Source organism: Melanotaenia boesemani, chromosome 2, assembly GCF_017639745.1.
Source record: "Melanotaenia boesemani isolate fMelBoe1 chromosome 2, fMelBoe1.pri, whole genome shotgun sequence".
In the NCBI taxonomy this organism is placed as follows: Eukaryota; Metazoa; Chordata; class Actinopteri; order Atheriniformes; family Melanotaeniidae; genus Melanotaenia; species Melanotaenia boesemani.
In genome coordinates this window covers 28,690,135-28,715,191 of record NC_055683.1, presented here as the reverse complement: position 1 = coordinate 28,715,191, position 25,057 = coordinate 28,690,135, and the positions used below count along the sequence as shown (strand labels likewise).

General features: G+C 38.2%; 2 protein-coding genes across 5 annotated transcripts; both read left to right on the top strand.

Annotated features, from left to right (window-relative positions):
* Positions 1–386: 386 nt before the first annotated feature.
* LOC121629026 (hemicentin-1-like) lies at positions 387–5,743 on the top strand. Its single transcript, XM_041968495.1, has 10 exons — positions 387–604; positions 1,295–1,573; positions 1,672–1,977; positions 2,073–2,378; positions 2,502–2,753; positions 3,511–3,834; positions 3,912–4,148; positions 4,246–4,470; positions 4,599–4,859; positions 5,028–5,743. Exons 1-10 carry the CDS (start codon positions 556–558, stop codon positions 5,210–5,212), a joined length of 2,424 nt encoding a protein of 807 aa, XP_041824429.1. The 5' UTR covers positions 387–555; the 3' UTR covers positions 5,213–5,743.
* A 127-nt stretch (positions 5,744–5,870) lies between these two features.
* On the top strand, positions 5,871–24,326 carry trip10a (thyroid hormone receptor interactor 10a). 4 transcript variants are annotated; one of them, XM_041968511.1, is made up of 16 exons: positions 5,871–6,258; positions 14,046–14,161; positions 14,720–14,776; positions 15,164–15,311; positions 16,047–16,109; positions 16,480–16,584; positions 16,699–16,827; positions 17,617–17,763; positions 17,865–18,053; positions 20,763–20,927; positions 21,197–21,220; positions 21,655–21,764; positions 21,997–22,129; positions 22,282–22,370; positions 22,457–22,590; positions 22,783–24,326. In XM_041968511.1, the coding sequence occupies exons 1-16, from the start codon at positions 6,235–6,237 to the stop codon at positions 22,932–22,934; spliced, it is 1,785 nt and encodes a 594-aa protein (XP_041824445.1). In that variant the 5' UTR covers positions 5,871–6,234; the 3' UTR covers positions 22,935–24,326. The 4 variants fall into 4 exon arrangements, with proteins under 4 accessions (XP_041824445.1, XP_041824460.1, XP_041824455.1 ...); XM_041968526.1 differs by lacking the exon at positions 20,763–20,927; XM_041968521.1 differs by lacking the exon at positions 21,197–21,220.
* Positions 24,327–25,057: the final 731 nt, after the last annotated feature.

The window sequence follows — 25,057 nt, the reverse complement described above, 5'->3', positions numbered from 1 at the left end:
TTCTTTTGTTTAGTGACTATTATCACATTATTAATGACTCAACAGAAGTTAAAATATTTTCTTTGTGACTTAAATTTTCTGGTTGACTCACCCTAAAGGCACTCCTGATGTCTTTTTTGTCATTCTGACTGAAGAATCAACCAACATTAACACTGCTACCTAACTCATCCTAGCTTCTTAAACAGAAGGAGCGACAATTAACCAGGTTTGCAAGATTTTTTTAAAGTAAAATTGTTGAATCAGCTTTATTACAGTTTGAAAAGAGGATTTGAAAAGTCACTGATCAAAATAACCATAATATGGGTGGAGAGAATGATTGTCAGTTGGGCCACACAGTTTCCTGTTTCCTGTTTTATTAGGGTGTTGAAATTCCTCCGCAGCATACTGCCATTATCCACCTATTCATGTTTAACATTCAGCTACGGGTCATTACCTGTGAGCACAACTCTGAGCCAAGGATCATCTTCAGTTCCTAAAAGCGAACATCCTCTGGATCCTCCTGAAACACACATTACCACTTTCATCCCCCTTCACCCGCCTGCATGGTAGTCTAGCATGCTGCCTCTAAGGATGTTGGGCCTTCTCATGCTCTTGTTACTGCACGGTAAGTGATGATGCTCTGTAATATGGTACTGATTATAAATGTTTATTTCACAGTTAAGGAAAAAAAATGCAAATTCTTGGTTAGTTTTTGCTTTTTTTTTCTACAATTGTTGCGTTGTGTTACCGTTTTATGACTAATATCTTAAAGACGGATGTAAATAGTTATGTATTAAACCCTTGCGAGACATGTAAAAGAATTAAATAGAATAAAAAAATTAGAAATTCTAAGTGGGAGGAGTAGGTGTCAAGTTTTGTGATAAAGAGTAAAACTTCCTCGTTCAAAAGGCTGCATGTGTATATTGTGCTGGCCACGTAAACTGGGTGTGGTGAATGCACTTTACCAGATTAAAATGTATTAGACCATCTTGGCAGACCATCTACAGCCTTTGTCCAGCACAGATGGCTTTAAGACATCATATTAGTACTTGCTAGATGCTTCAAAACACAAATACAGAACAATATTAAATAATGCACATTTCTGTTTGCATGCATATTAAACTAAAAGAATGTTATCTCTACTGAAGATGCTGGCTTTTATTTAATGGCAAAGTCTGCAATATCACAGATCTTTCTAATCACCCACTTTTACTGGATAGTTTATAAATACGACAAGATAAAATCTAAGTGTGAATGAGCTACATCACAAAGGTGCAGCAAAGGCTAATTTACTCTAGTTTTTGTTATTTTACAGGTGCAGACAGTACCTCATGTCCTCCAGAGCTCAACCCTCTCATCCTGAATCCACCGATAGGGGAATATGGAACTGAAGTCGTAGTAAACTGTACCAGCACATACTGGCATCATAAAGGAATGACCCTGTTGGCTGAAAACATTAGTATTATTAAAAATGATCCTCACTACAAAATCTACAAGCCTATGGCCCTGACAGACTGGAATACAAAGGTCGAGTGCAAAATACAGCTGAATGACTCTATTGAATGCACTAAAGAGCTTGAAATTACTGCATACAGTAAGTACAATTTCAAGAGCACAAAGTAACAAAGAGAAATACCCAAAACAATATTTATTTATACAGTAACACAATTTTTATTAACTTTGTTTTAACAGAGACTCCGAATGTTGTTCTGACTATAAAAAAAATAGATAAGGCACGATATCAACTGCAGTGTGATGTCTCCAATTTTGCTCCTGCTCAAAACCATACTGTCACGTGGTACAAAGATGGTGAAATCCTCACCACAAACTCTTCTGCTGGACTAACCAAGGAATCAGAAAATCAGTTCTTCACTAAGGAAGTTAACATCCAGGGAGAAGGGAAAGTTGTTCAGTTTAGATGCGAAGCTCAGCCGGACTTTGGGCCATACACACCATTGGGTGCTGTTATTTCTGATACACACAATGTTTCAGCTCTCTGTGAGTACACATCTTGATTCCAGACAATTGCAACATTTTCTAACTTTGTGCAGATTTATTTAATCATTTCAACAATTATTTTTTTCCTTTTATAGATGCCCCTGAGCTCAGCACAAATTATAGTGAGGACATCAGTGTCTCTAAGGGTGAGAATGTAACCCTGACTTGTCACATTGAAGGAGATCCTCCTCCTAACTTTCAGTGGACTGTTGATGGCAAAGATTTGGCAAAAAACACAAGCCAACTCAAAATAACTGACATAAATAACAGTACAACATACACCTGCACAGCTACCAATGATCTGGGAAACAAATCTATGGAAATTTATGTCAATGTGACAGAAGTGACTACAGGTGCTGCTCCTGTTACCATGACCACCCTCAAAGCACAGGCAGAACAAGGTATGCATCCTTGCTCACTTTACAACTAATACATTTGGACCATGTTGTTGATATTAGATGACTCACTTCTCAGCGTGCACTAAATCAAAGCTCTAACTAAATATGTTTTCTCATGAATAACAGGTTGCCCCCTAATCCTGACACCCAGTGAAATTATAGTGAAATTTGGAGACCCAGTTGAAGTTAACTGCACTGCAAACACAAATATTAGTGGATCCGGTTGGGAGGTTTCAGCTGGAAGCGCACATAGATTAGATGCGACCACTTTAACCTGGAAAGTTGAAAACCTGAAAACATGGGATATAAAACCTAGCTGCTATGCTAATCTGAAAGATCGTTCTCAGTGTGAAGTTGGGCTAGACATCACTCTTTATCGTAAGTACAAGTCAAACCTTCGCTTACAATATGTTTGATATAATAAAATGATTACTTTGATTATTTTTGACATTGTATATCTAAAAACATTAGAAATAATGTTTCGAGTGGTAAAAAAGACAATTCCTGACTGTATTCAAAAAATGTTTAAGCTAAGGCAGGGGATTTATAACTTAAGGGGGTTGTTAATGTTTGAAACATATAAAGCTAGAACTAATCTTAAGTACAGATGTGTGTCAGTTTTGGGTGTAAAATTATGGAATGGATTAAACGATGACATTAAGATGTGTAACTCTATGTTAGTTTTCAAGAAGACTTTAAAATCAAAAATTATCAAAGGTTACAATGAAATTGATTGAATTAGATTGTTGTTGTTTTTTATTTTTGATGTCTTATTGTGATTTATTTCTATGATAGTACAGGATAGGCAAAAATAAGCCCGGGGGCTTCAGCCTATTCCTTTTTCGGTTGCTGTCTGATTAATTCTTTTGAGAAAATGTAATTTTATATACTTATTTTTTGTTTTTAAACCGAAATAAATAAGTATTCATTCATATTTACATAGCTTTTCATGGCAAATTCACAGCGCTACTTTATCAACTACTTAATAATGAAAGGCGCGGTTATACAAGTTACTAAAGCCTAGAAGAGATTGAACAAAATGTTAATATTTTTATGCAGAAATGAAAATGGGCTCAGACGTAAACAACAACATATATAATTACTGTTAGTTTAATACTTTGTGTATTGTTTACAGAGACTCCAGATATTGTGTCAGTCTCTGGAGTGGATCCTGGTCCAATGATCGAGGGCAGAGAGTACCAGCTGAAGTGTGATGTTAACAATGTGGCTCGTGTGCAGCTCAAAGTGAAGTGGTACCATGGAAATAAAACTGTGTTCACAGATGACATACAAAACATCAATACAACCCCAACCAATGTGTCAAGTTACTACACAGTCACTCCTGAGAGAGGTGACAATGGATCAGAGTTTAGGTGTGAGGCTGAGCTGCAGCTTGGACCCAAAGGACCAGAATTCATCCCACCTGTAACCTCACAACCTTTCAATGCTGTTGTTTACTGTAAGAATCCTTCACATGATTCATTTTCAGAACACCAATCAAACTTTAAATTAATCCATTCTTGTTTTCCTTTGTAGATAAACCTCTCTTTCAAGCTATTCCAAGCCATTACACTGTTGCAGAAAAAAACTTCACCATGAGTGATCTGCCATATGAAACTGATGGGAACCCACCTCCAGATGTTAAGTGGTACTATCAGGGTACACCAATCAACCTAAATGAGTCGCTCAAAAGGACTGACACTGGAAGCTACACTGCTGAAGCTAGTAATGTTATTGGCTCAATTACCACCTCTGTTTTTATCACAGTTGAATGTGAGTTCTGCATATATCTTTTGTTTGTCTTTATAGTATAAAAACACATCACTCTGTCATTACTTGTCCTGAAAACAATCTTATTCCATGTCCACAGACAGACCCAGTTTAACCTGTAAGGAGCAGTATGAGGTAGTAGAGAACAGTGAGTTAAAAATCCCATGTGAACTAGATGGATCACCTTCACCCTCTATTACCTGGTTCAAACACGAGAAAGAGATTTCCCCATCGCGATGGACAAAGCACGACAGTGGAATGTACTCACTTAAAGCAACCAACACACACGGAGCAGTCGAACGCAAGTTTAATCTTCAAGTTTTGTGTATGTTTTAAGTTTTAAAATAACACTTGACATAAAATGACTGTTTTTTTCACTGTATTTTGCTGATAGTGAATGTTAGTAATTTGAGATTATTATTATAGGATGTTCTTTTTTCTTTTCTCCCACAGATGCTCCTGAGTTCTTGGATGAAAATACCACTAGTAAGATTACCCTTGGTCAAAATGTGACCTTTAACTGCAGTGCCAAGGGCTACCCTCCTCCTGTGTCTAAATGGACTGACACCAGGTCAACGAATTTGATTGTGACCACTGGGGAGCGCTACAGCACCATCACTATTATGGAAGCCACGTCTGCCAATGCTGGCGTTTATCAGTGTGTTGCCACGAATAAAGTTGGGACAGTGACAAGATTTGTCATACTGGAAATAGGTATGATTACTGAGTCTGCGTACAACATACGCATGCATAAAATTTTAAGCAGTTCAGTAGGAGCTGATGTTGCCAAACATAATGCAAGTTACCGAGAAAAAAACATGAATGTTATCAAGAACTGAGCATTAGAGATTAAACTGATATTTTAATTGTGTTGTCTTACAGGTGAAACCAGACCTTTTCCGAGTTGGATGGTTCCCTTCGTCATCGCGACTGTGTTGCTTGTGTCGATTATTTTAGTACTTGTGTTATGGCTCAGGTGCAAGAATAGAGGAGAATATAGTTTTGTTGCAAGCAATGATGCTTCCCATATACCCATGACTACGCAATCTACTGAAGGGAACGCTTAGATTTAAAGCATGCTGACAGTTTAACTGGATGCAAGAACAGATGGCAAATGTGAATTTTTCTGTTTGCATGACACCGTCTCACCTTCATAACCTACATATGACATAGACAGTATGATCGTCTTGGTACCAAATTGAATGTTTTGAGTGGCACTGATCGTTTGCCAAGCAGTGACAAAGCAGGTGTATTAAAGGTAATAGTATTGTTTTAAATTATTTAGGCTATATTAGGGCTAATCTCATTTGTAATTAACGTGAAAACCTTTGGGACAATAGGATTACATTATTGCAGTTAATGAACTGGAAAAGGGGATGACTTTTGACAGATTTTAATTAGGAAATAAAATTGATAACTTATTTTCATGGTTGACCTTATAATTATAAGTCATTCGTGACTTGGATCACATATTAAAGTGTGCATACTGCATGCTGTGTGTAGCATCAGCTGAGGGATGGCTGATAAACTGATCACAACTTTGTGTGGTGATGTTAATGACCAGCACAAAATCCATGGATTCGGAGGAGAGACTTCAGGAAAATTATGACTTTTTTTTTTGTAATTATTATTATTCGTAGTAGGAGTAATAACCAGGAAGAGGAGGATATGGATGGGAGAAAAGGATTTTAACCTATCCACGCCCTGAGGATGTCGCAGCGTCCAGGCCAGGGTGGCTCAGCGCGCTGCCCCTTTAAGACTTAGGATTTGGGAGTGACGCGGATTCGAGAGCTAGTTTGTCCCCGTTTCCTTCGCAATGAAAAATATTTGGACTAACTAGATTACAACTGTCAGCAGAAGTTGATTGGTTAATTATAAATTTGGATTTACACCATTAGCTAACGGAACTATCATCGTGGTGCGTGCTGTTTCTTTTCCATTTCTTCTTTCTTTCGCTTTTTGTTTTTCTTTTTTTTTTGTATTTTTTTCTAACCACGTCGGGATTCTACTCGGGCCGTCCTCGGAACTGCTGTGATAACTTTGGAGAAGTTCTTTGTATTCGTGGGACAGCTTGGCAAACAAGCTGAACATGGATTGGGGCACTGAGCTTTGGGTGAGTCTTTCTTCTGTCTCTTCTAGCAACACCGTCAGGATAACAAGAATCCTTCAGGCAGCGCACAGGAAAAGTTGGGAAGGAGTCTGGAAAACGTTTGTGTTAAGTTTGTGTTTGCAAATACGTGCATTCACCACCGCTGTTCCACGTCTGAGAAGTTTTCGCTAAATGTCCATCAAACGCAACATTTAAAACAATCACACGACGCAAACAAATCGGGTCATTTACTTTTCCTGGTCATATTCATGGTGTCAGCACTGTTCGTGTGAAGGTATGCTAATTGATTTTAGGCAAAGACAAGCGTCAAAATGTCATTTGTTCTGCATGTGGATGTTTTAAAGTGCAGAAGTTGTTCCTGTGGGTTGTTTTCTCTGTTTACATTCAGTCACTCTTGCTCCCATAGAGCTGAAATGAGCTGTTGTGTTGTGGCTTGGCAACAACCTTCACTGCTAAGATGCTTCATGTGTCTACCTGAGTAGTCAGATTACATGTTCAGCAAACTGATTTGCACTGATTTGCAAGTACACAGGTTTTTATGAGGCTGTTTTGACCTGTAGTATTTAAAATGATCTATCCCAGTAAACTTAAATATAAGGACTATTTACAAGATCAAAACAAATTCCAGTGATGCATTCAAACTAAGCCACTTCATGGAAGCAGCAGTAAAAAGGGTGACATCCAGAACCTAAACAAATCTTGTTGTCACACATGCATGCTTCCAGGGAACCTGGATATGTAAAATGGGATCATTGCAAAGATGAGGATAGGGAGTTTGTGACCTCATTACAGGCTCTCCCCCTAGGCCTCTTCCCCTGTCCCTTTTTTTCATCCTATGTGCTGGTGCAACAGCCTAATTAGTTTTGCCCTACTTTGATTGACAGAGAAACATCCGCACTCCGGTTTTAATCAGACTTTCTGCAAAAGAGTTTTCCCTGTTCCACTGCATGAAGCTCCTGCAGTAGTATTCAGTTAAAGAAAGCTTTGTGTAGTCAGTGTTTAATATAAATTTATTTCATGCAATATGAAAATACTTGACTCAGTATTTGCGTTTGGTGATAACCTTGTTTGTCAGGTTAGACCAAAACTCGCAGACATAATTGGTTTAGTCAATGTTTGGCTCCACAGTCAACCTTTGGGCCAAGTCAGCTCTATGACATCTGTCCCCTGATTGTTGTTAATCCGGTGGCTATTTTAAGCCACCAGTTTGTAGTGCAAGATCAGTGTGTCGGCTTTAGCTGTGATAGTAGGAGGCATTCTTGTGAGGCAGGTGTGGCAATTCAGGCTCCTAATTTCTTTTACAAGACGGGTTCACTCAAGCCTGAAACCTTCACAGAAGCCTTGTTACATGGATGATTTCTGGGGTGAATCCTTTAGATGTTGAGCAGCTTTAATGTTATACAAGCGGTATCATTAGAAGTATTGAAATGTGAGGTGTAGAGGAAAATTTAAGTTACTAAAAACAGACATGAATGATTTAATATAACTTGAATATTTTTTAATGCTTTCTATAGTTTTTACAGTAATATCACTATTGGGATTTTGTTTGAGATATTGTGACAGCCCTGGTATTTATAAAACTTTAGAGGTACAGTGTAGATGATCATGTTGTATAGTTGCTCCCCTTGTCCAAATCTGTGTAGGAACAATATGATGTGGTTTTCTTATTTAGCAGTTTGATCAATATTAGGGGGAAAACTAGAAGAGTTACCTACCCATTAAAATAATGAATTGATAGGAGGAAAAAAATCTTTAGATGGTCTTTAGTTTATTTACTTCTACTTCGTTAACTATAGTTAAAACCGTGTCAGTGACAGAAGTAATCATCAGTTCTTCTGCTTTAGTGTGAGGCGTTTTAAACCAGGAAACTCTGCTAACTACTTCAGGTGAGTTGAGATTTGGGTGAACCGGATGCTGCTTTAGTAAAACAACTCTGGTAAATACAACAGTTGAGTAGTTTATTTCTAAAGTAATCAACAGGCTTTTCTTTGTGTTCAGGATGAGAAGTCCCAGATACCCCTACTCGACCATTACCTGGTCAAACCTAGGGCAAGATGTGCCTCATCAGATTTTCTTGTCTTTTCTTTGGTAATTGAATTCTCTGTTGTTGATTCACCATTGTTTGCCCATTGATACTCCAACAAATTTGACCATGTTTTGAAAGCAGTGCAAAAGCTATAAGTTTTATTTAGCCTTTTTAGAGTGTATAAAATCATTGTTTCATGATGCAGCTTGGATTCAAAAGAGGCAAAAACTGGCTGCCCCTGAAACCATACCAGTGAAACATGGTCAAAATGGCTGTGATAGTGAGTGGATGGGAATATCAGACTTGCTACGGTATTTAGTCTACTCAACGTTTCACACAACAGCTACAGCATATTAACCACCGAGTGCCCAGCGGTTAAGGAATCAGCCTCACAATGAATGAAATAAGGCAGTTGTAGTAGTGAGTGAAACAATGAAACTTCAGAACAACCAGCAACAGCAAAATTCACATTAGATACTATAAAGAAAAGACCACTAAGGAAAGAGATCAGTTGCTTTGAATGAAAAAGTCTGGTATGTGTGCACTGTTATGGTTAAAACCACTTGGTGGCCATACGTGACACAGATGAAAACAGAGAAACAGCTGTCTCCAACAAGGCCAAAACAAAAAGTTTAACTTTCCACTATGCGATTGTCTATTGAATCATTTAAATTCAGCTGGTATCCCCTGATCTCTCTATGCCACATTTTACAACTCTCCTCAAAAACTGACTAATATTACTGCGCAATTTTATACATTTTTATATTTACATTGACCCAGAATTCCATAAAATCTCCTAAAAAATTTAACTTCAAATCTACTTTTTCTCTTTAAAACGGAATTTAGAGTGACAGCTTATGAAGGAGAGAAGGGCCGAGCTGTGTATGAAAACATATCGTTGCAATATCAGCATGCACAATACCAATATTTCAGACATTTAGACCAAAAATAGAAAAAAAGGACAAGCACAGGTGTATTAAGGGGAACTGGATTCCTATTGCAGGATGTTCTGTGCTTGTGCACGCTCTACATCTAACATGCATTGATGCAGAATGGAATGCAGTCTGTGCTAATCACATACTGAAGTATTAATAATTTTCAAGTCATATTGCAGTTGCATTTGCAGTATTCAACAGTGACGAAATATTTGACATGTTTTCTAATAATGGGCAGCCCTAAATGAGATAATAAGTTCTTTGCAAAAGTTTTTTTTATATTACTATATATTTGTGTTTTCAAATAAGTAAACACCATCACATTTGTGAAACCATGATCCAGGAAGCTTGGCTCAGAGATTAAATCTGACATGTTTTTTTTTTTTTTTCCTTTTTTTTGGTCCAGTACATAAATAAAAACCTACAGCAGATTTAGACCATCTTCATGGTTTGGTTAAATCAAATTTTGCTTCTTTGCTTCTCTTCTATACTGACTTTAAAATCTAGTTTTATGTACTTGACATTTGCTTCAGCTGCTTAAATGTGGCCGGATGGTTAATGACATGTTTTTCTGTGACATTACAAATGACGAGAGAAAATGTATTTTACTATTGTATTATGATTTAAAGCTACTTTTTTCCTTTCTTTTGATGCACTGATATTTTTGTTAAAGCGAAATACTCAATATATAAAGATGCAATTGCTGAAATGTTGAAGTTGTATTTACTACATTACCTGTTGCTTAAAAGATTTTAAAACTTTAGATTTAATTTAATTTAATCTGACGTTTTCAGTTGTATATAGTCTTTTTTTGTAGTAATGTTGTTCTTTGTTTTGAATAAACTGATTGTGATTCTTGGTTATTATTTCCCTACAGATTACTCTTATCATTGGTGTGTAGGGAAGTATAGTTTATTGTTTTAAGATTACAACAAACAAAACCTTTCAGTAAAGGGCTAACAAGAGGACTACCTACAGTATTTGCAAACACTATAATGTTTTAAAAATTATATTGTTGAAACTGATTAGAAAGTAGAAAAAAAACATTCTAGTAAAATTTTCTTCCCCAGTGTGTTTCTTCCCCACAATATTCCTTATAGCCTAAATTGTCTGGACAGGATAAATGAGGAATGTTCTAAATTTAAATGGTGGCAAATATGTCTAGCAAGGTAAAGTTCTAGATGAGGCTTGCAGGGGGCTGTACATGTATGTATCAATGTGAGAATAACTGATCCTCTTCAAGTATGCCAGGTTTATCTAACGCCACTGAAAACTGGTAAACTATTGAAGTGCAAATGCAATGTGAGGAGTTTCTTTACCATAATGCAGAAGATCTCAATGATCAAGTATATGTTTCCTCAAGCAAATAACTTTTTCTGCATTATTTGGAAGTGTGACTCTTGCAATGAGAGGGAAATTTCTTGACTGGACACCCCACAGACTTGGGTATCTATTCCCACATGCAATAAATAAAACATTTAATTTAAATCTTACACAAATGCTTAATCTTCCCAAACAGTTTTTAACCTCTCCCCTCAATCTCTACTGTAATTTACCTCCTTTTTACTTTGCTGAACAGGAGTCCAAATACTGAATATGCAAATCACATCCAGATCTATGCAAAATGTCTGTATCAAGAGCTAAAGGTAGAATACAGCTTTTTTTTTGTGCTGTCACGAAGTGGTTCCTGAGAGTTTGTGACTCTTTAGAATCTGCTGTGTTTCTGCATGAATATTACCTAAACTATCAGCAGGATTCCACACAAACCACAATAGTAGATTAAGAAAAAGTGATAAAGAAATATATTATAATCAGTTAATTACTTGTTGAGAAAATAGATCCAATATCACATATCTGGGCTTAGAAAATTAAAGGGAATCTTTAGGATTAGTGGTTAATTTGATGGATAAAGTAAGACCAAAATAAAACTTTTTTTTTTTTTGTATCAACAAGAAGTGTGATGTTTGGAAAAAGAACACTTTGCTCCAGCATGAGAATGTTATTCCATCTGTAAAACATGGCCGATGTTGTATATTTTGGGTCTGTTCCTTTGCATCTAAGCCATCATTGACTGGACAGTGAATTCTGAATTATATCAGTGAATTTTAAAGAAAGAAGTCAGTAACTCAGATAGTAACCGTTGCGCAGAAGTCCTTCTATTAAAACTGGATATATAGCTTTATAGTGATGTTAATTTTTTACCATGGCCTGATAAATGTTCTGACATTAATCCAAAAGAAATTGGGAAAAATTTGAAGTTGATAATAGCAAACCCACTAACATCCCAGAGGTGAAGCTGTCCTGTGAAGAAGAATGAGTTAAAATTCCTCCAAGCTGGAAGCAGGGCTGCTCAGCAGTTACCCATCTGCTCAGTTTGGGTTATTTCTGCACAAAGAGCGACTGGAAGTGAGAAGCTCCTATACTTTTACCACACACCGGTGTGTGGTATTTAACAGCTCCCTCAAAAGTTTAAAAATTGAACATTTGAATGTTTTTTTTTAGTGTTTATATATTTTGATATTTTTCTATCTACTTTTAGGACTTGGTGTATAAAAACTACAATGATTTAGATCAGTGTTCCTTAATCCAGGCCCTCAGGACCCCCTGTCCTGCATGTTTTAGATGGGTTCCTACTCCAACACACCTAATTCAGATTAATAAACTCCCTCATCAAGTTCTTTGCAAGCCTGTTAATGAGGCATTCAGTTCATTCAGGTGTGTTAAAGTAGGGTTACCTCTAAAACATGCAGGGCAGTGGGTCCTGAGGACCAGGATTGAGAAGCACTGATTCAGATTGTATTTATAGAAAAATTGTACATACTGTAGATGCCATGATTGTTTTTCTTATTTAATTCATCATAACTCCAGTCATTTAGAACTTTGGCTGTACACACAATATGCTATCTGACTGCTTCAAAACCTAAACCTCTGTTAAAAAAAAAAGAGGATATGCTGATTTAGCAAACTGTGCACTCTGTTTTGGACTTTCTGGCAGCTGGCGTTGGTCCAGCACAGGCTTTACTTGTATGTCTGAATGCTGATCAGTAAATAATGTCAGTATCAGAATCAGATAGAGGTACTGGATCTGACAGGTCTCAGATCTAAATGGATAAGGCACTTAAAGGTAAGAGCAAGAAAGAGCAGGATATATGCAGCCATTATTTCACCACTCACGGGTTTGTGGACTTCATCGTTGACATATATGCAGCCACAACTGATATGCAGAAGATGGGCCTGAGCAAGAAACTGGGAACTCTGTGCTCATCCATTCAGTGATTCATTTGTCACTCAAAGCAGTCTTAATGCTTTGAGCAAGTCGTCCGATAACTGATAGGCTGACAGTTTGAATCCCACTTCCCCACTCAGTTTGTCGTTGTGTTCTTGTACAAGATGCCTCACCCTCCTTCCCTCCAGTGTTAGTATAGCTGGTGCATGAGTGTGTATGAATGTTCAGAGGTGGTCAGAGAGCTTGTTGGCGTGGATTGGCTGCCATGTTTCCGTCAGTCTACCCCAGGACAGCTGTGGCTGCACATGTGGCTTAAGATTACCAAGTATGAATGTAGAGTGAATGAATAATGGATTCAATGTAAAGTACTTTGGGTGCCTTGAAAAGTGCTGTATAAATCTAATCCCTTATTATTATTATTATTATTATTATTGATGAAGGAATAATGAACTGTAGGGACTAAAAAGTTTTTATATTAGTCTGCAAACATTATTATTTTTTGGTTTATATGGATATTTTTAAGAAGGGGTCTGGTTCCCTCACTTTTCCAGTCAGTGACAAGTTGCAGGGAAATAGTTTTTGGCAACCTCCACTTTGGATTCAAATAGTTGCTGCTTCTCTGCTCCTTTTTGGATAGATTGTATTTTGATTCTGCTTGGCAATACTGCATAAAAAGTGATTATTTTTTGGTTGTTGGATGTAGTTCATCTTTTTTTTAACTATGTTTTTGTTCTAAGGCAGCTTAGGATATGCATGTCCTTAGTGGGTTGATTTGTTTTGGTTGCATTAGATGCAGATCACTAGTGTTTAGCTTTCATTTGGTAAATCAGTAACACAATAACATTCAATTTACTATTTTTAAAATAAAAAAAGACACATTGGAATCCAGCAGTTTGTTTAATTCATCACTCTTTCCCACCATTTTTACATCTGAGGAAAAAAACATCAAATGTTTTAAGCATCAGGACTTCTGGTGTTAATTTGAAGTTGAACTCCGGCTCAGCGGCTGTTTTTGTTCGGGGTTTACTGTGATGGCGCTGGATAAGAAGCCTTTTAACTATGTTCTGTGATGAGGTTAACTATTGTCTCATTTATTTGAGATCTGCTTCTTTTGTTTTACCTAAGGACCATGAAGGTTTGCAGAAGAACAAACAAGGCTTAACATGCCAGGATTCCCCTTTCAAAATACCCCCATCTCAAAGAAGGGCTTGGGGGAAGCCTTTCTTTGTTATGTGAGAAGGACCAGCTTTGATTTTATCTCTCACCTCTAACAGACTTGCCTGAGCTTGAAGGTGTCATAAATTTCCTTACTTGAGGAAGAGAAACAAAGAATACACTAGTCATCCTGTGTGATATGAAAAATGCAGACTCAGCTATTCCTGGGACCATCAGCAATGCATTTTGCACATGTGAAGAGCTTTCTTGGACTCTAATGTTCAGGGGAAAAAAAATGTGTTTAGTTTACTGCCTGCCATTCACGATCCTTCTAGATGTCTCAAACTCAACCAGAGGAACATCCCAGCTGTTGCCTAGAAGTAAACACATGCCCCAGCTGCATGTCGGCTTGTCTTTTCCTTATATGTCTCCCGTGCTCTTTTTTTAGGACCAATATGACATCATAGAGAAGCACACACAGTCTGGCCTGGAGCTGGTGGAGAAGTATGTGAAATTTGTGAAGGAGAGGACAGAGATTGAGCAAAACTATGCCAAACAACTGAGGTAGGCCTCATTTTAGTCCTGTTTTTGTTTTATTTTTCTTTCTTTCTATTTCCTGTGCTGACCTCTGTGCAAGTGTGTTGCTCACAGCTCGTGGCTGTTTGTGTGTTTGAATATGAGCATATTAAAAGGTTGTTTATGAAATGTTTGTTGGTCTTATGACTGCTCTGGGACAGAATCTAACTTGTCTCTGAAACACTAGTCCAATTCTCTAGTTGCAGTCTGCTCCCTGGCCCTCTGTTTCCCCCCCACTCCACCCTCTTTTCATCCCTACTGCTTCCTCTCACAGTTGCTTCCAAGTGCGCAGGCCCACATCTGTTGTAGTGCTGAGCTTTGCTCTAGAGGAGAGGAAGTGGGAGCAGACTGGCACATGATAGATGGGATGTGGTCAGTGGGAGAGTAAAAAGAGGAAGAACAGCTTTTTTAATATGTCCATAGTGAAGTTTTGGGAAAAGAAGAAGAAAAAAAAAGAACTGTTACTGGTTGCAGAAGGATGTCATTCATCTTTTCAATAATTTTCTTGTGATTTTATTAAATATTATCATAAATCATTTCCCACAGGAATCTCTCAAAGAAATATAACCAAAAACGAGGCAGCAAAGATGAACCAGAGTGCAGGTGAGTTTTAGTATGTAGGTTTTGTTTTGGAAGTCTTTCTTCCAGAAAACAGTGAACCTGCTGTGACATTTTTGAGGTTCATTATTCCCCTTCTGTTTACTGATAAGATTTTAAGCACTCACTGAGGGAACTAATAGAGGAAAGCAGAACAAAACTGCAAATGGTATCAAATTTAAAATAGAGAAATCATTTTTTCCCTGGTGTGATCCATGTAGTTGTTGCAATCTGATGTTGATGACATTTAAATGCCCTCAGAAGGAAACAGGAATAAGGAAGTCCTGATCTTCTTATCATGATTTAGTCCACTGCTGAGCTTTGTGTCCTTATCATGCTATCACTTGTCCCATCAGTATTCTCCACCCTTTCCTTTCTCCTCTTAAATGATAGGTTGTCAAGCTACCAGTCCTTTTTGGACATCCTGAATGAGATGAACGACTATGCGGGGCAAAGAGAGCTAATTGCTGAGAACTTGATGATGAACATTTGCATCGATCTTACTAAGTACCTGCAAGAGCTCAAGCAGGAACGAAAGACGGTGAGCCTGATATGCAAAGAACCAGGAACACGCTGGGTTTTCCATCTTAAAACCCATATTTGTAGCAACCAGGGGCATCCAATAAATTGAATTTGGTACATTTTTTACTGGGAAAAGATGTTATGCAGGTCATCTTCTTGCAGCCTGACTGACAACCCTCTGATGCATCTCACCTGAAGCTTGTTACCTTTGTCCCAGTTTTCTGTGACTCTTTACTTTTACAGTTTTGCAATCTACGACTGAACATGAAAACACTCAGATTGTGTATGCACTAGTGTACTGGCGTATGCCCACAGCATCATATTAAAAAGCAGTCTGACAAAATGGCATTTATTTATTTATTTATGCAGTATAAACTGTGAAGGAGGGGTGTACAGTTTAGGAGGGGGAAGATAAACTGATTTAAAGGAGTGGAGATGAGATCTCACTGCTGCGGCAGGAAAGGAGTCTTACTTAGTGTCTCCTGAGGGAGGCATAGTCTGTGCAGTGGTGTTCTATTTCTCCATGAGGAATGCTCTGTCTTTGTCATGTTGGATTGCAGAATAATGGAGCTGTGTACAGCCACTTGCCGAAGACGTTATGTCTCAAACAGACACGCTGGTATTTGTTTTCTTGTCTGTTTTGCTGTGTGGCTTTTGGAGGTCATTGTTTATTCTGTCTGCTCCTAGAACATGGCTGTATGTCTCCCTCTGTCATCTGACCCTCCTCTCACTCTATTTTTATGAATGTTTGCAGTATCTGATGGAGGCCAAGAAGGCCCAGCAGAGTTTGGAGAGCACCTACAAACAGCTTGACAGTGTAAGTCTCACCTCAGAATTTAAAGATTAATCAGAATATAATTGGGTGTCCTTTGAGTACAGAATGAAATCTGTTCAAAGTACTCTGCAAGAGGGTGGCTGCACAGTCTGTGTGGTCATCAGGTTGCTTTATTTGTCTATAGTAAAAACAGATGAACAGAGTAGGAAGCTGTCTCATTTCAGACTCCTCCTACATCATTGATCCAAAACTTATTTTTTCTGCTCCCAAAGGCTGAAACTTCCCCTGTCTTCTCTGCTAGACAGTAAAACAGTTTTGCTTTGAATAGTGGAGTCTCTTCATATTTGATTCAGATACTGGTTTCACTGAGCTGCCTCAGCTCAACTCTTTTTCTTCTTTCCCTCTACACTAGAGTAAAAAACGTTTTGAGAGGGAGTGGAGAGAAGCAGAGCGTTCAGCACAATACGCAGAGAAGACGGATCAGGACATAAATGCCACAAAAGCTGATGTTGAAAAAGTAAGATGAGAGAAATATGCAGTGCATATGTATATTGTTTAAGAAAGAATTTCACATGAACCAAAGTAAGAGCAGAAGCAGTTGTTAACCTGTATGCTTCATGTGTGGTTGCAGGCCAAACAGCAGGCTCATATGAGAGCACACATTGCAGAGGAGTGTAAGAACGACTACGCTGCCCAGCTCCAGAAATACAACAAAGAGCAGAGCCAGTTCTATTTTAATGACATGCCTCTCATATTCAATGTAAGTGCACCATCACAAACACTTCCTGAATGATTATCGTAACAGTATTGTGATAACTGAATGATGAACATTACGTCCCAGTAGATACCTTGAACCTGTGTTCTGTTTAATGACTGATAGTGACAACTGGTGGCTCTAGAGAGAAGTCTATTAGTGTAGAAAATATGAGAAAATGACTATACTTCTCACTTGATTTGCTGCCTTACTAAATATTTTCCTAATGACGGCATTATTTTTTTAACAGATTGCAATGTTTATTTAGTAAATAATGGTCCTATTAAAAGTAAAATTAATATTTAAGCTGTGCCCACTTTAGGGCGTGGTTAGATTTGGTTTATATTTTATTTTTCAAAGGATAAAGGATAGTCAAAATACCAACAAGAGGCTTCAAAGTGAGAGTCCACAGACAAATAGATCAAATCATGGTGGCTACCTTTATTTTCTTTATTTGGTTTATGGGACAAACAGATACTATGGAAAATGTGTCCTACTGGAAAACCCACTCTCCAGCCGCAATTCTCCATCACTTTGCAGAAATTTGAAGTAGTGTTTTATAGGGTGCTAAAATAGTGTAGGCCTCTAAGTGCAGGAAGGGCCATCAATACTTTATAACTATTATCTCTTGAAAATTTACTTTCTTTTTTTTTAAAGCATTGTTTGGATTATGTCTTTCATTTTATATGCTATGAATGTATGTAAATGATCTTGAAGAAGTATCTCATGATCACAGCAGCTGACGTTGTTCATTTGCTGTATCTTGTGTGAACAACTGTTTTGTGTGCTCTTTAGAAATTGCAGGATCTGGATGAGAAGCGAGTACGGAAGCTGGCACAAGGTTATGTCTTGTTCTCAGACACAGAGAAACATGTGATGCCCATCATCGGCAAGTGTCTGGAAGGCATTACTAAAGCTGGCACTAATGTTAATGAGAAGAATGTGAGCTGACATTTTATAAACAGCATGGCTTAATGCAAGCTACTGGTTTTATAGATGTGTACAATAATTTTTGCTCTCATGCATGACTAAATTTAATGCAGGACTCCGGGGTTGTAATAGAGCAGAACAAGTCCGGCTTTGAACGTCCTGGAGATTTGGAGTTTGAAGACTACAGTCAGGGTATCAATCGAGCCTCCTCTGACAGCAGCTTGGGAACACCTAAAGGCCCCTTAGACCTTATGGGAAAGAACAAGAGCAAAAACTTTTGGCTTTTCAGCAAAAGGAATAAGGTAGGACATTTCACAGACATGCCTCAGTGTTATATTTGTATTGTGGAAAGTGTCCTGTGAATGAGTTAGCAACTTCCATACATTAATGTTTAAGAGTCCACAAGTTGGCAGGCAGGTTAGTAGGTGACTCTTTGCTCTGTAGAGCCAGGAATTTCTGTACAGAGAGCACTCATGGTGAACCTGAAGCTATAGCTACACACACATATAACATAAAGTGTAAAGACTTAATCGCTGCATTTCAGTGTAATATTTCTCATTGTACTTTCATTTCATCATAAATGACCTCACACACACCCCATTATTTCTAGAAAAGGTCCCTTTGCATGACTGTTCCTGGCTGTGAGTAAATAAACCTTGGCTCCACTACCCCACAACCCCCTGAACACAACCCTATCTCTGCAGAATGCTTTCCAGTGGGTCAACTGGCAGTCAGCATTCTGCTGTGCTTGCGCTTTCATTGGCACAGGACCAAAACAACATTGAATTTTCTTCTATGTGCATCCACAAACACACTGCCTTCATTATCCTCCCCAGAACCTGGCATTATGTGTCGCATCACAATAACAGCTTTGTACCAACATCACAATCACACCAGGTTAGCCATGCTAGAAAAGCTTGATCATTGTTAACACTCTTTAATATGTACTTGATGGAAAAGACTCACTAGACTTAAAGAATCTATAAGCACTCACAGCTCCAACACGAAACCAGTGTTCTGAGTGACTGACCACTAACCAGCTAATGGTCCACTCCTCCAGTCCCAAAACTAAATGATCCCTTTCCTCCTTGCAGTGTTTGCTTGCTCAACTCTCTTCTTTCAGCATGTATTACTGGCTGTGCTCTGCTGTGCACGCTTCCTGTTCCATGTATGTGTGTGGCAGAGAGCTCTTTGTTATCAGTCATGCTCTCCCAATTAGGCCTAAGGAGCATGAACAGGAAGCTGGCTGTACTGACTTGAGTAAACCCTTGGTTTATTTGAGCCATTCTTATTAACAGCTCTCCTTTACTTTGATCCCCCATAACTAAAGTAAAGTAGCACCAAAGTAGTAGATGTTCACATAATAACAGTGCTGTACTTCAAGCTCTCAGTAATTATGCATAGGACCCTGTTGTAGACCCTGTTTTAAGTAGTCATTATTGAAGACTAAAAGCCATCAGCCTCCTGTGTAATTTAGCTAATAGATCCCACCTCCACCTTTTCTCATAAATGCAGATTTATGTAGTTAACTTCAGGCATGTTGTCAAGTTAACCTCCTTCTAATACAGGGCATTCACCAAGCCCTAAAAATCTATAAGCACTATCCCACTGGGGAAAATTATGAAAGCTATTTATAACAGCTGTACTGGTTTTTGAACTGATATGTTGTCTACTGTATATAGGTCAGAGTTTGGATAGTTGTGCTCTAACTGTGAACATGATCCTTATTTTTCTTTCACAACATTGCTTTCACAGTTTAGAAAAACAACAATTTTCATTTAATAAAGAAAAACTGACAGTAACCAACTATGGCAATCTTCACTGCAGACACTTGGCAATACAAACAAAGAATTACGGCTTTTGGAAGGATTTCTTTTATTATTGATGCAAACAACTTCATTGAGGGAATAGCAAATATAAAAGCAAGTGTAATAATGGTGTTGAAGAAAAGATCACGTATGACAGCTTGTGGAACTTTAAGGTAAACAGATGTGATTTAGTTTTGCTGGTCTGGCCCATGGATCCTCACTGGGAGTCTCACTCTGGCCTTTGTTTGAGTTTGACTGCAGACGTGGGGCAGGTGTGGCACCAGTGTGGAATCAGTGGCTGGTTGCTTACTCTGTAGTGTTGTGTTTCTGGTCATTCCATGCAAATTCACACACAACTCTTCCAGGTCATGCAACTGATTTTCTTGACCAGTTTTGAGAGTTTAACCCATTAAGACCTGAGCCTTCCAGACCTTAGGGGTTTCTATAAAACTGCCCACTAAAAGCTTATTTTTCTGCCTATAAGGAAAAAATAAACATGATATTAAATATTTTTACCACTGAAATATTATTTCAGTGGAATTCTGACAAGCTGTGAGCACTGTTGCTGGCTGTCACTTTCAATGACTGCATAGCAAGTAGTATAAGACTAAAGACTTAAACACAAGAATACAGTAAATTGCTCACAACTCTGTACAAGATTTCACTAAAACTGACTGAGCTTTTGATTTGTTAAATATTTTAATGGTTCCTAATTCTAGGCCTAATTGAAAACCCAGGAGGAAATGGTGGCCTCATTTCTATGAAAACGGAGCAATCGACAAGATTTAGAAAAATGAAATGATTAAATAAATTAGCTCAGCTGGCCTAACTTGAAAAACGCTTTGTCACAGAATTTTTTTCACTTATACAAATTCTTGAGATATACTGGGAGAATTGGGTGAGTTGGCATAAAATGTCCTTTTTTGTTTTCTTTAAAAATGTGTGTGTTTATGGGCCAAAGATGTGTGTTTGTTCTTTCATGCTCTTTGGGCTTGTGTGCTGGGGTTGCTCCAGTATTGTCTTCCAGGCATTGTGGTGCGCTTTAAGGTGTTGACGGTGTCTTTTTCTTTCCCTTGTCATCTTGTTGTTTTTGTCTTCCCTGTCTCTTCTATTTCTCTGTTATCCCTTTCCCTCTTGTACACCATCCTTTTCCTGCAAACCTCATTATTGGGTGCTGGTACTTTTGGTCTTGCCCAACCCCAGCTCTCTTCCTCCACACTTGCTCCTTTCTCTACACCCCCCACCCCTTCACCCCCTAACGGACTCCCTTCCCCCAAGTTTGGCCGGGACCCCCTGTCGTACTGTTTGAAGGAGATCAATAAGACAGTCAAACCCAGAATTTCTTCCTTCCGGACACTCAGGAGATCGGTGAGTGACAAGAAGAGATGATTCGGGTGCCAGGAGACCTCATCCATCATCCTGTGCTCATGCCACTGCAGGAGCCACTGAGTTCCTCGAATGAAGAAGACAATTTACATTTCCTACTGCAGCTATTTAGTACAAACAGTTTATATTTTTAATGTATTAAAAACATGTAATCATAATATATTTTTTTAAGTTTGCTCAGCAAGAAACACTTTAAAGCTTATTAGATGTTTTTTTTTTTAACACAAACTGCTTTTTTTTTCCACCCTCAGAAACTTACCCCAGAGAGAACCATGGTAATGTGGATAGCAAAACTGGTGTGGGGTTACACTTGTCTGTTACAAAAAAAAAAAAAAAAAAAAAAAAAGACCACCTTTTCTTTACAACCACCAAATTCCAAATCATTTCCTTTCACAAATTTGTGCTCAAGAACAAAGTTGCTAGCAAAAGGCTTGTTCTTATGAGTTTGTATTGAAGAGGTGGCCATCTGGTGGTGGAAGAAGGGAGGAAAATCAGCAATCAGTAAACCAATATTGAATTGGCCTTCATACCCATGGGTGGTGGCTTTGTTTTCAGCTCACTGATGACTTGAGCTGAGCTGATCTCAAACCACAGGGCTGGTGTTCTCACTTGGTTGTGTGTTTCTGTGGCCACAGTGAATGTGTTCTTGAAACTGTTAAATGCGAGCCTCTGTATGGTGTTAACCCACCCTTCCTGTGACCTCTTGCAGCCCACGGTGACAGAAGACTTTGCCCATCTTCCTCCAGAGCAGCGCAGGAAGAGGTTACAGCAGAAATTAGATGAAATTTGCAAAGAATTGCAGAAGGAAGTAGATCAGAGGTGTGTGTTCTTGTGTGTATGTGAGTATCATGCACATTAATAACATTCTCTGTTAGAACCTTCTTGCTGGAAGTGTGGATGCAATATTCATACAGAGTAAACATCTCTGTGCTGTTTGTGTGTGTTGGAATTGTTTACCCACCTCTGAGCTCTGCAGGGAACAAAAATTCGCCCCAAGTCACTTTCCTCTTCTCCCTCCTTCTCCCATCTCTCTTCTCCTTTCTCTTCTCAGTGAAGCACTTGGAAAGATGAAAGATGTTTATGAGAAAAATCCTCAAATGGGAGATCCAGCTAGTCTTGCATCCCAAATCAGCCAGACGTCCCAGAATATAGAGCGGCTCAGAGGAGAGCTGAGCAAGTATGAGGTAATCCTCACTTCTGTTGTTTTTTATTAATATTTCAGGTCCTTATGTCAGAATTCTAATATATTTTTAGGCAGTTTTTTCCAGTATTAATGTAAAAATTTATGTAAATAACCCGAATTGGACCATTTTTCTCTGTTTTTGTTCTTATATAGAGTTGGCTGGCTGAGGCAGGTGGACGAGGCGACACACTGCGCTATAAAACCCACACATTTAACAATAATGGAGCTCATGATGCACACAGGTAAGCTAAAATTTTATTACATGATCTTTTTGAAACATAGGTTAGTTTTCCACTCTGAACTGGAAACCTTTGTATTTCCTTTCCAGCCCTGATGGAGCTCATTCTGATGAAAGCACCCCTGATGCCTCACAAGCCATTTATGCCGAGTTCGATGATGACTTCGAGGATGAGGAACTAGCAGCTCCTATTGGCAAATGCACGGCCATGTACAGCTTCCCAGGTATGTCACAGGGTGTTTTAACTAGCTGAGTAACTCATGCACTATTGTTGAAGAGCGCGTGAGTGGGAATAAGAGCATATGCTGTTCACATTACTGGCCACATTGTTAAATTTCAATTAAATTTTGATGGATTGAAGATCAGTTTTCATGTTCCACAATAACAACTACAAGTGTCTTGCATCTGATCTTCAGGTGCCAGTGAAGGGACCATTTCTATGCAGGAAGGGGAGGTGCTGGCTGTAGTAGAAGAGGACAAAGGGGATGGGTGGACCCGTGTTCGAAGGAACAATGGCGATGAGGGCTACATACCTACATCTTATGTCACCATCACCCTAAGCAAATGAGGAACAAGAGAAAGAAATATAAAAAATTTGCAAAACTGTTTGCAGTTCTTCTCTTTGGACCAGTCATGAGGATGGCATGCAGCTAATGGGCAGGACTGCCTGGGCAACCAGAAAGACCCAAATCAAGTGCTTTGATTTCTTCAGAGGCGCCTAGAGGAATGGTGCTAACATTCGGTTTCTTATGGCTTGCATTTATGAAATCCTAGTTACCCAATACCAAAAGCATGGAGATGTTAACTTTCTGCTGTAATTTCACCATACATTTTTGGTTTTGGTAAAAAGTCTTGCTCACATCTTATACACCTTTATAGTGCAAGCAAGCATTTGCCTCCTTCCACGGCCTAATGAGGCTTTAGCTTCTGAGAGGTAGTAGTAAAGGAGAAGTAGAGTGGGAAGAGGAAGAGAATTAGTGCTGCTGCCATTTTTACACTGAGTGTTAATATCTGTAACACTTTGGAACAAATTAACACCTGTTTACATTTTCAGTTAGAAACTGACCAGTTCTGGCCCACGGCAGCCCACTTCACTGCAGAAACCAGAAAATATGACCTGTTTCAGTTCTCCTTTGTCTCAAGTGTGCCAATTTCTACTTGCAATAGCACTTGGGTGTTGAATGAGCTATGTGGGGGAAGATCGTATTGCTTTTGAATTTCAGAAGTTTGAGAGGCCAAAGGTGTGGACAACTCTCCTGTTGTGGTAAAGCACAAAAACACAACCATGTACAGACTATTAATATTCTGACAATCACAGCCATATCGCCATATAATTTCAGATCATTATCAATAGCAAGGAAATAAAGTAACTGTTGTTTTCTAACAGTCACAGCCTGAAAATTTTACTAAAATAATTTATTACAAGTGTATTAAAAAATAATCTTTGACTAAAGTTGTACTTTGTATTAAGGAAGTTCTGACGTTGGTCTTTTCTCCTTGCACACAGTGGACAGTCCTTAGCCACAAAAGGGATTTAAAAAAATGCACACATAGAAAATGCTCCATGAAGTCTATTATATTTATAATATATAATATATATTTTAGCTGTCACAATACCACTATTGTCTTATTAGCTTTTAGCTTTTCAAATAAAGTTTTTTTTTCATTGCAAAAGGAAACTTAAGGCATCTAATTTTGTTGCAAATATTTTATTTGGATTTACCTAATGTGTTCAGAAGTTGTTACGTGTCATTTTTTAATTTTATTATGAAGCCAGCAACTATCTTTCCACTTCATGCTAATGTGTCTTTGGTGCCTTCCTGGTTAAAATATGTTTTCCCATTTTTGCATACAAGATATTTTTTCCTTTTTTCAAGACTTAATAAATGTAAAAGCACATTTCAATGTTAGAAGTGATTATGTCATCTCTGGACTTGGAGAAATAAACAATTAAAACACATTTTCATCCAGTAAAGTTTGTATTTTTCCCTCACGAAATATGACAGATTTTAAGAGTTTGGGGTCTAGAATAACTGAGCAAAAATTTGGTTTTATTTCTTTCGTCAAAGTACAATTGAGGAAGTTTAAATGCTGATGTGCTGTTCTGTGCTCAGAAATCATGGGATTTCAGTAGGGCTTGTTTTCTTGAGGTAATATACAACCACAATGCCAAAAAAGTTTAAACACTGTAAAATGTGAATAGAAACAGAATAATTTATAGTAGTGAATATTTGCAAATCTCATATAACCAGTAGGCAGCACTGTGTTAAAAATGGCCATGATTCTCTACTGGAAATCACTGTATGGGCTGAAGAACACTTCCAGGCGTCATTGTTTTTGAACACAGTTTGCCGTGCAATTCACAAATGCATGTTAAAGCCATGTAAACATGATCCAGATATGATGCCATCCTCTCTGGGTCAATGCTTATTTAAAATGGTCCGAGACAATTTGGAAAACTGTTCTGTGGTCAGATTAGTCAACATTTTAAATTCTTTTGGAAACCATGGATACAGTGTTCTGTAGACTAAGGAGGAGATGGACCATTCAACCCAACAGCGGATATTTCAAAAGCTTGCATCTCTGATGGTATGGTGTTGCATTAAAGCTTATGCCATTGGTAGCTTATATATCTGTTAAGGCACAATCAATGCTAACAAGTACATAAAGGTTTTAAGTCTGCTCCCATCC

Bases quoted from the DNA above. Each gene is read 5' to 3' on its own strand.
- LOC121629026 (XM_041968495.1), top strand. From the start codon at position 556: ATGCTGCCTCTAAGGATGTTGGGCCTTCTCATGCTCTTGTTACTGCAC. The intron at 1,978-2,072 runs GTGAGTACACAT...TTCCTTTTATAG, and splicing joins ACACAATGTTTCAGCTCTCT to ATGCCCCTGAGCTCAGCACA. The intron at 4,471-4,598 runs GTATGTTTTAAG...TTTCTCCCACAG, and splicing joins GTTTAATCTTCAAGTTTTGT to ATGCTCCTGAGTTCTTGGAT.
- trip10a (XM_041968511.1), top strand. From the start codon at position 6,235: ATGGATTGGGGCACTGAGCTTTGG. The intron at 6,259-14,045 runs GTGAGTCTTTCT...CTCTTTTTTTAG, and splicing joins ATTGGGGCACTGAGCTTTGG to GACCAATATGACATCATAGA. The intron at 22,130-22,281 runs GTAATCCTCACT...GTTCTTATATAG, and splicing joins GAGAGCTGAGCAAGTATGAG to AGTTGGCTGGCTGAGGCAGG.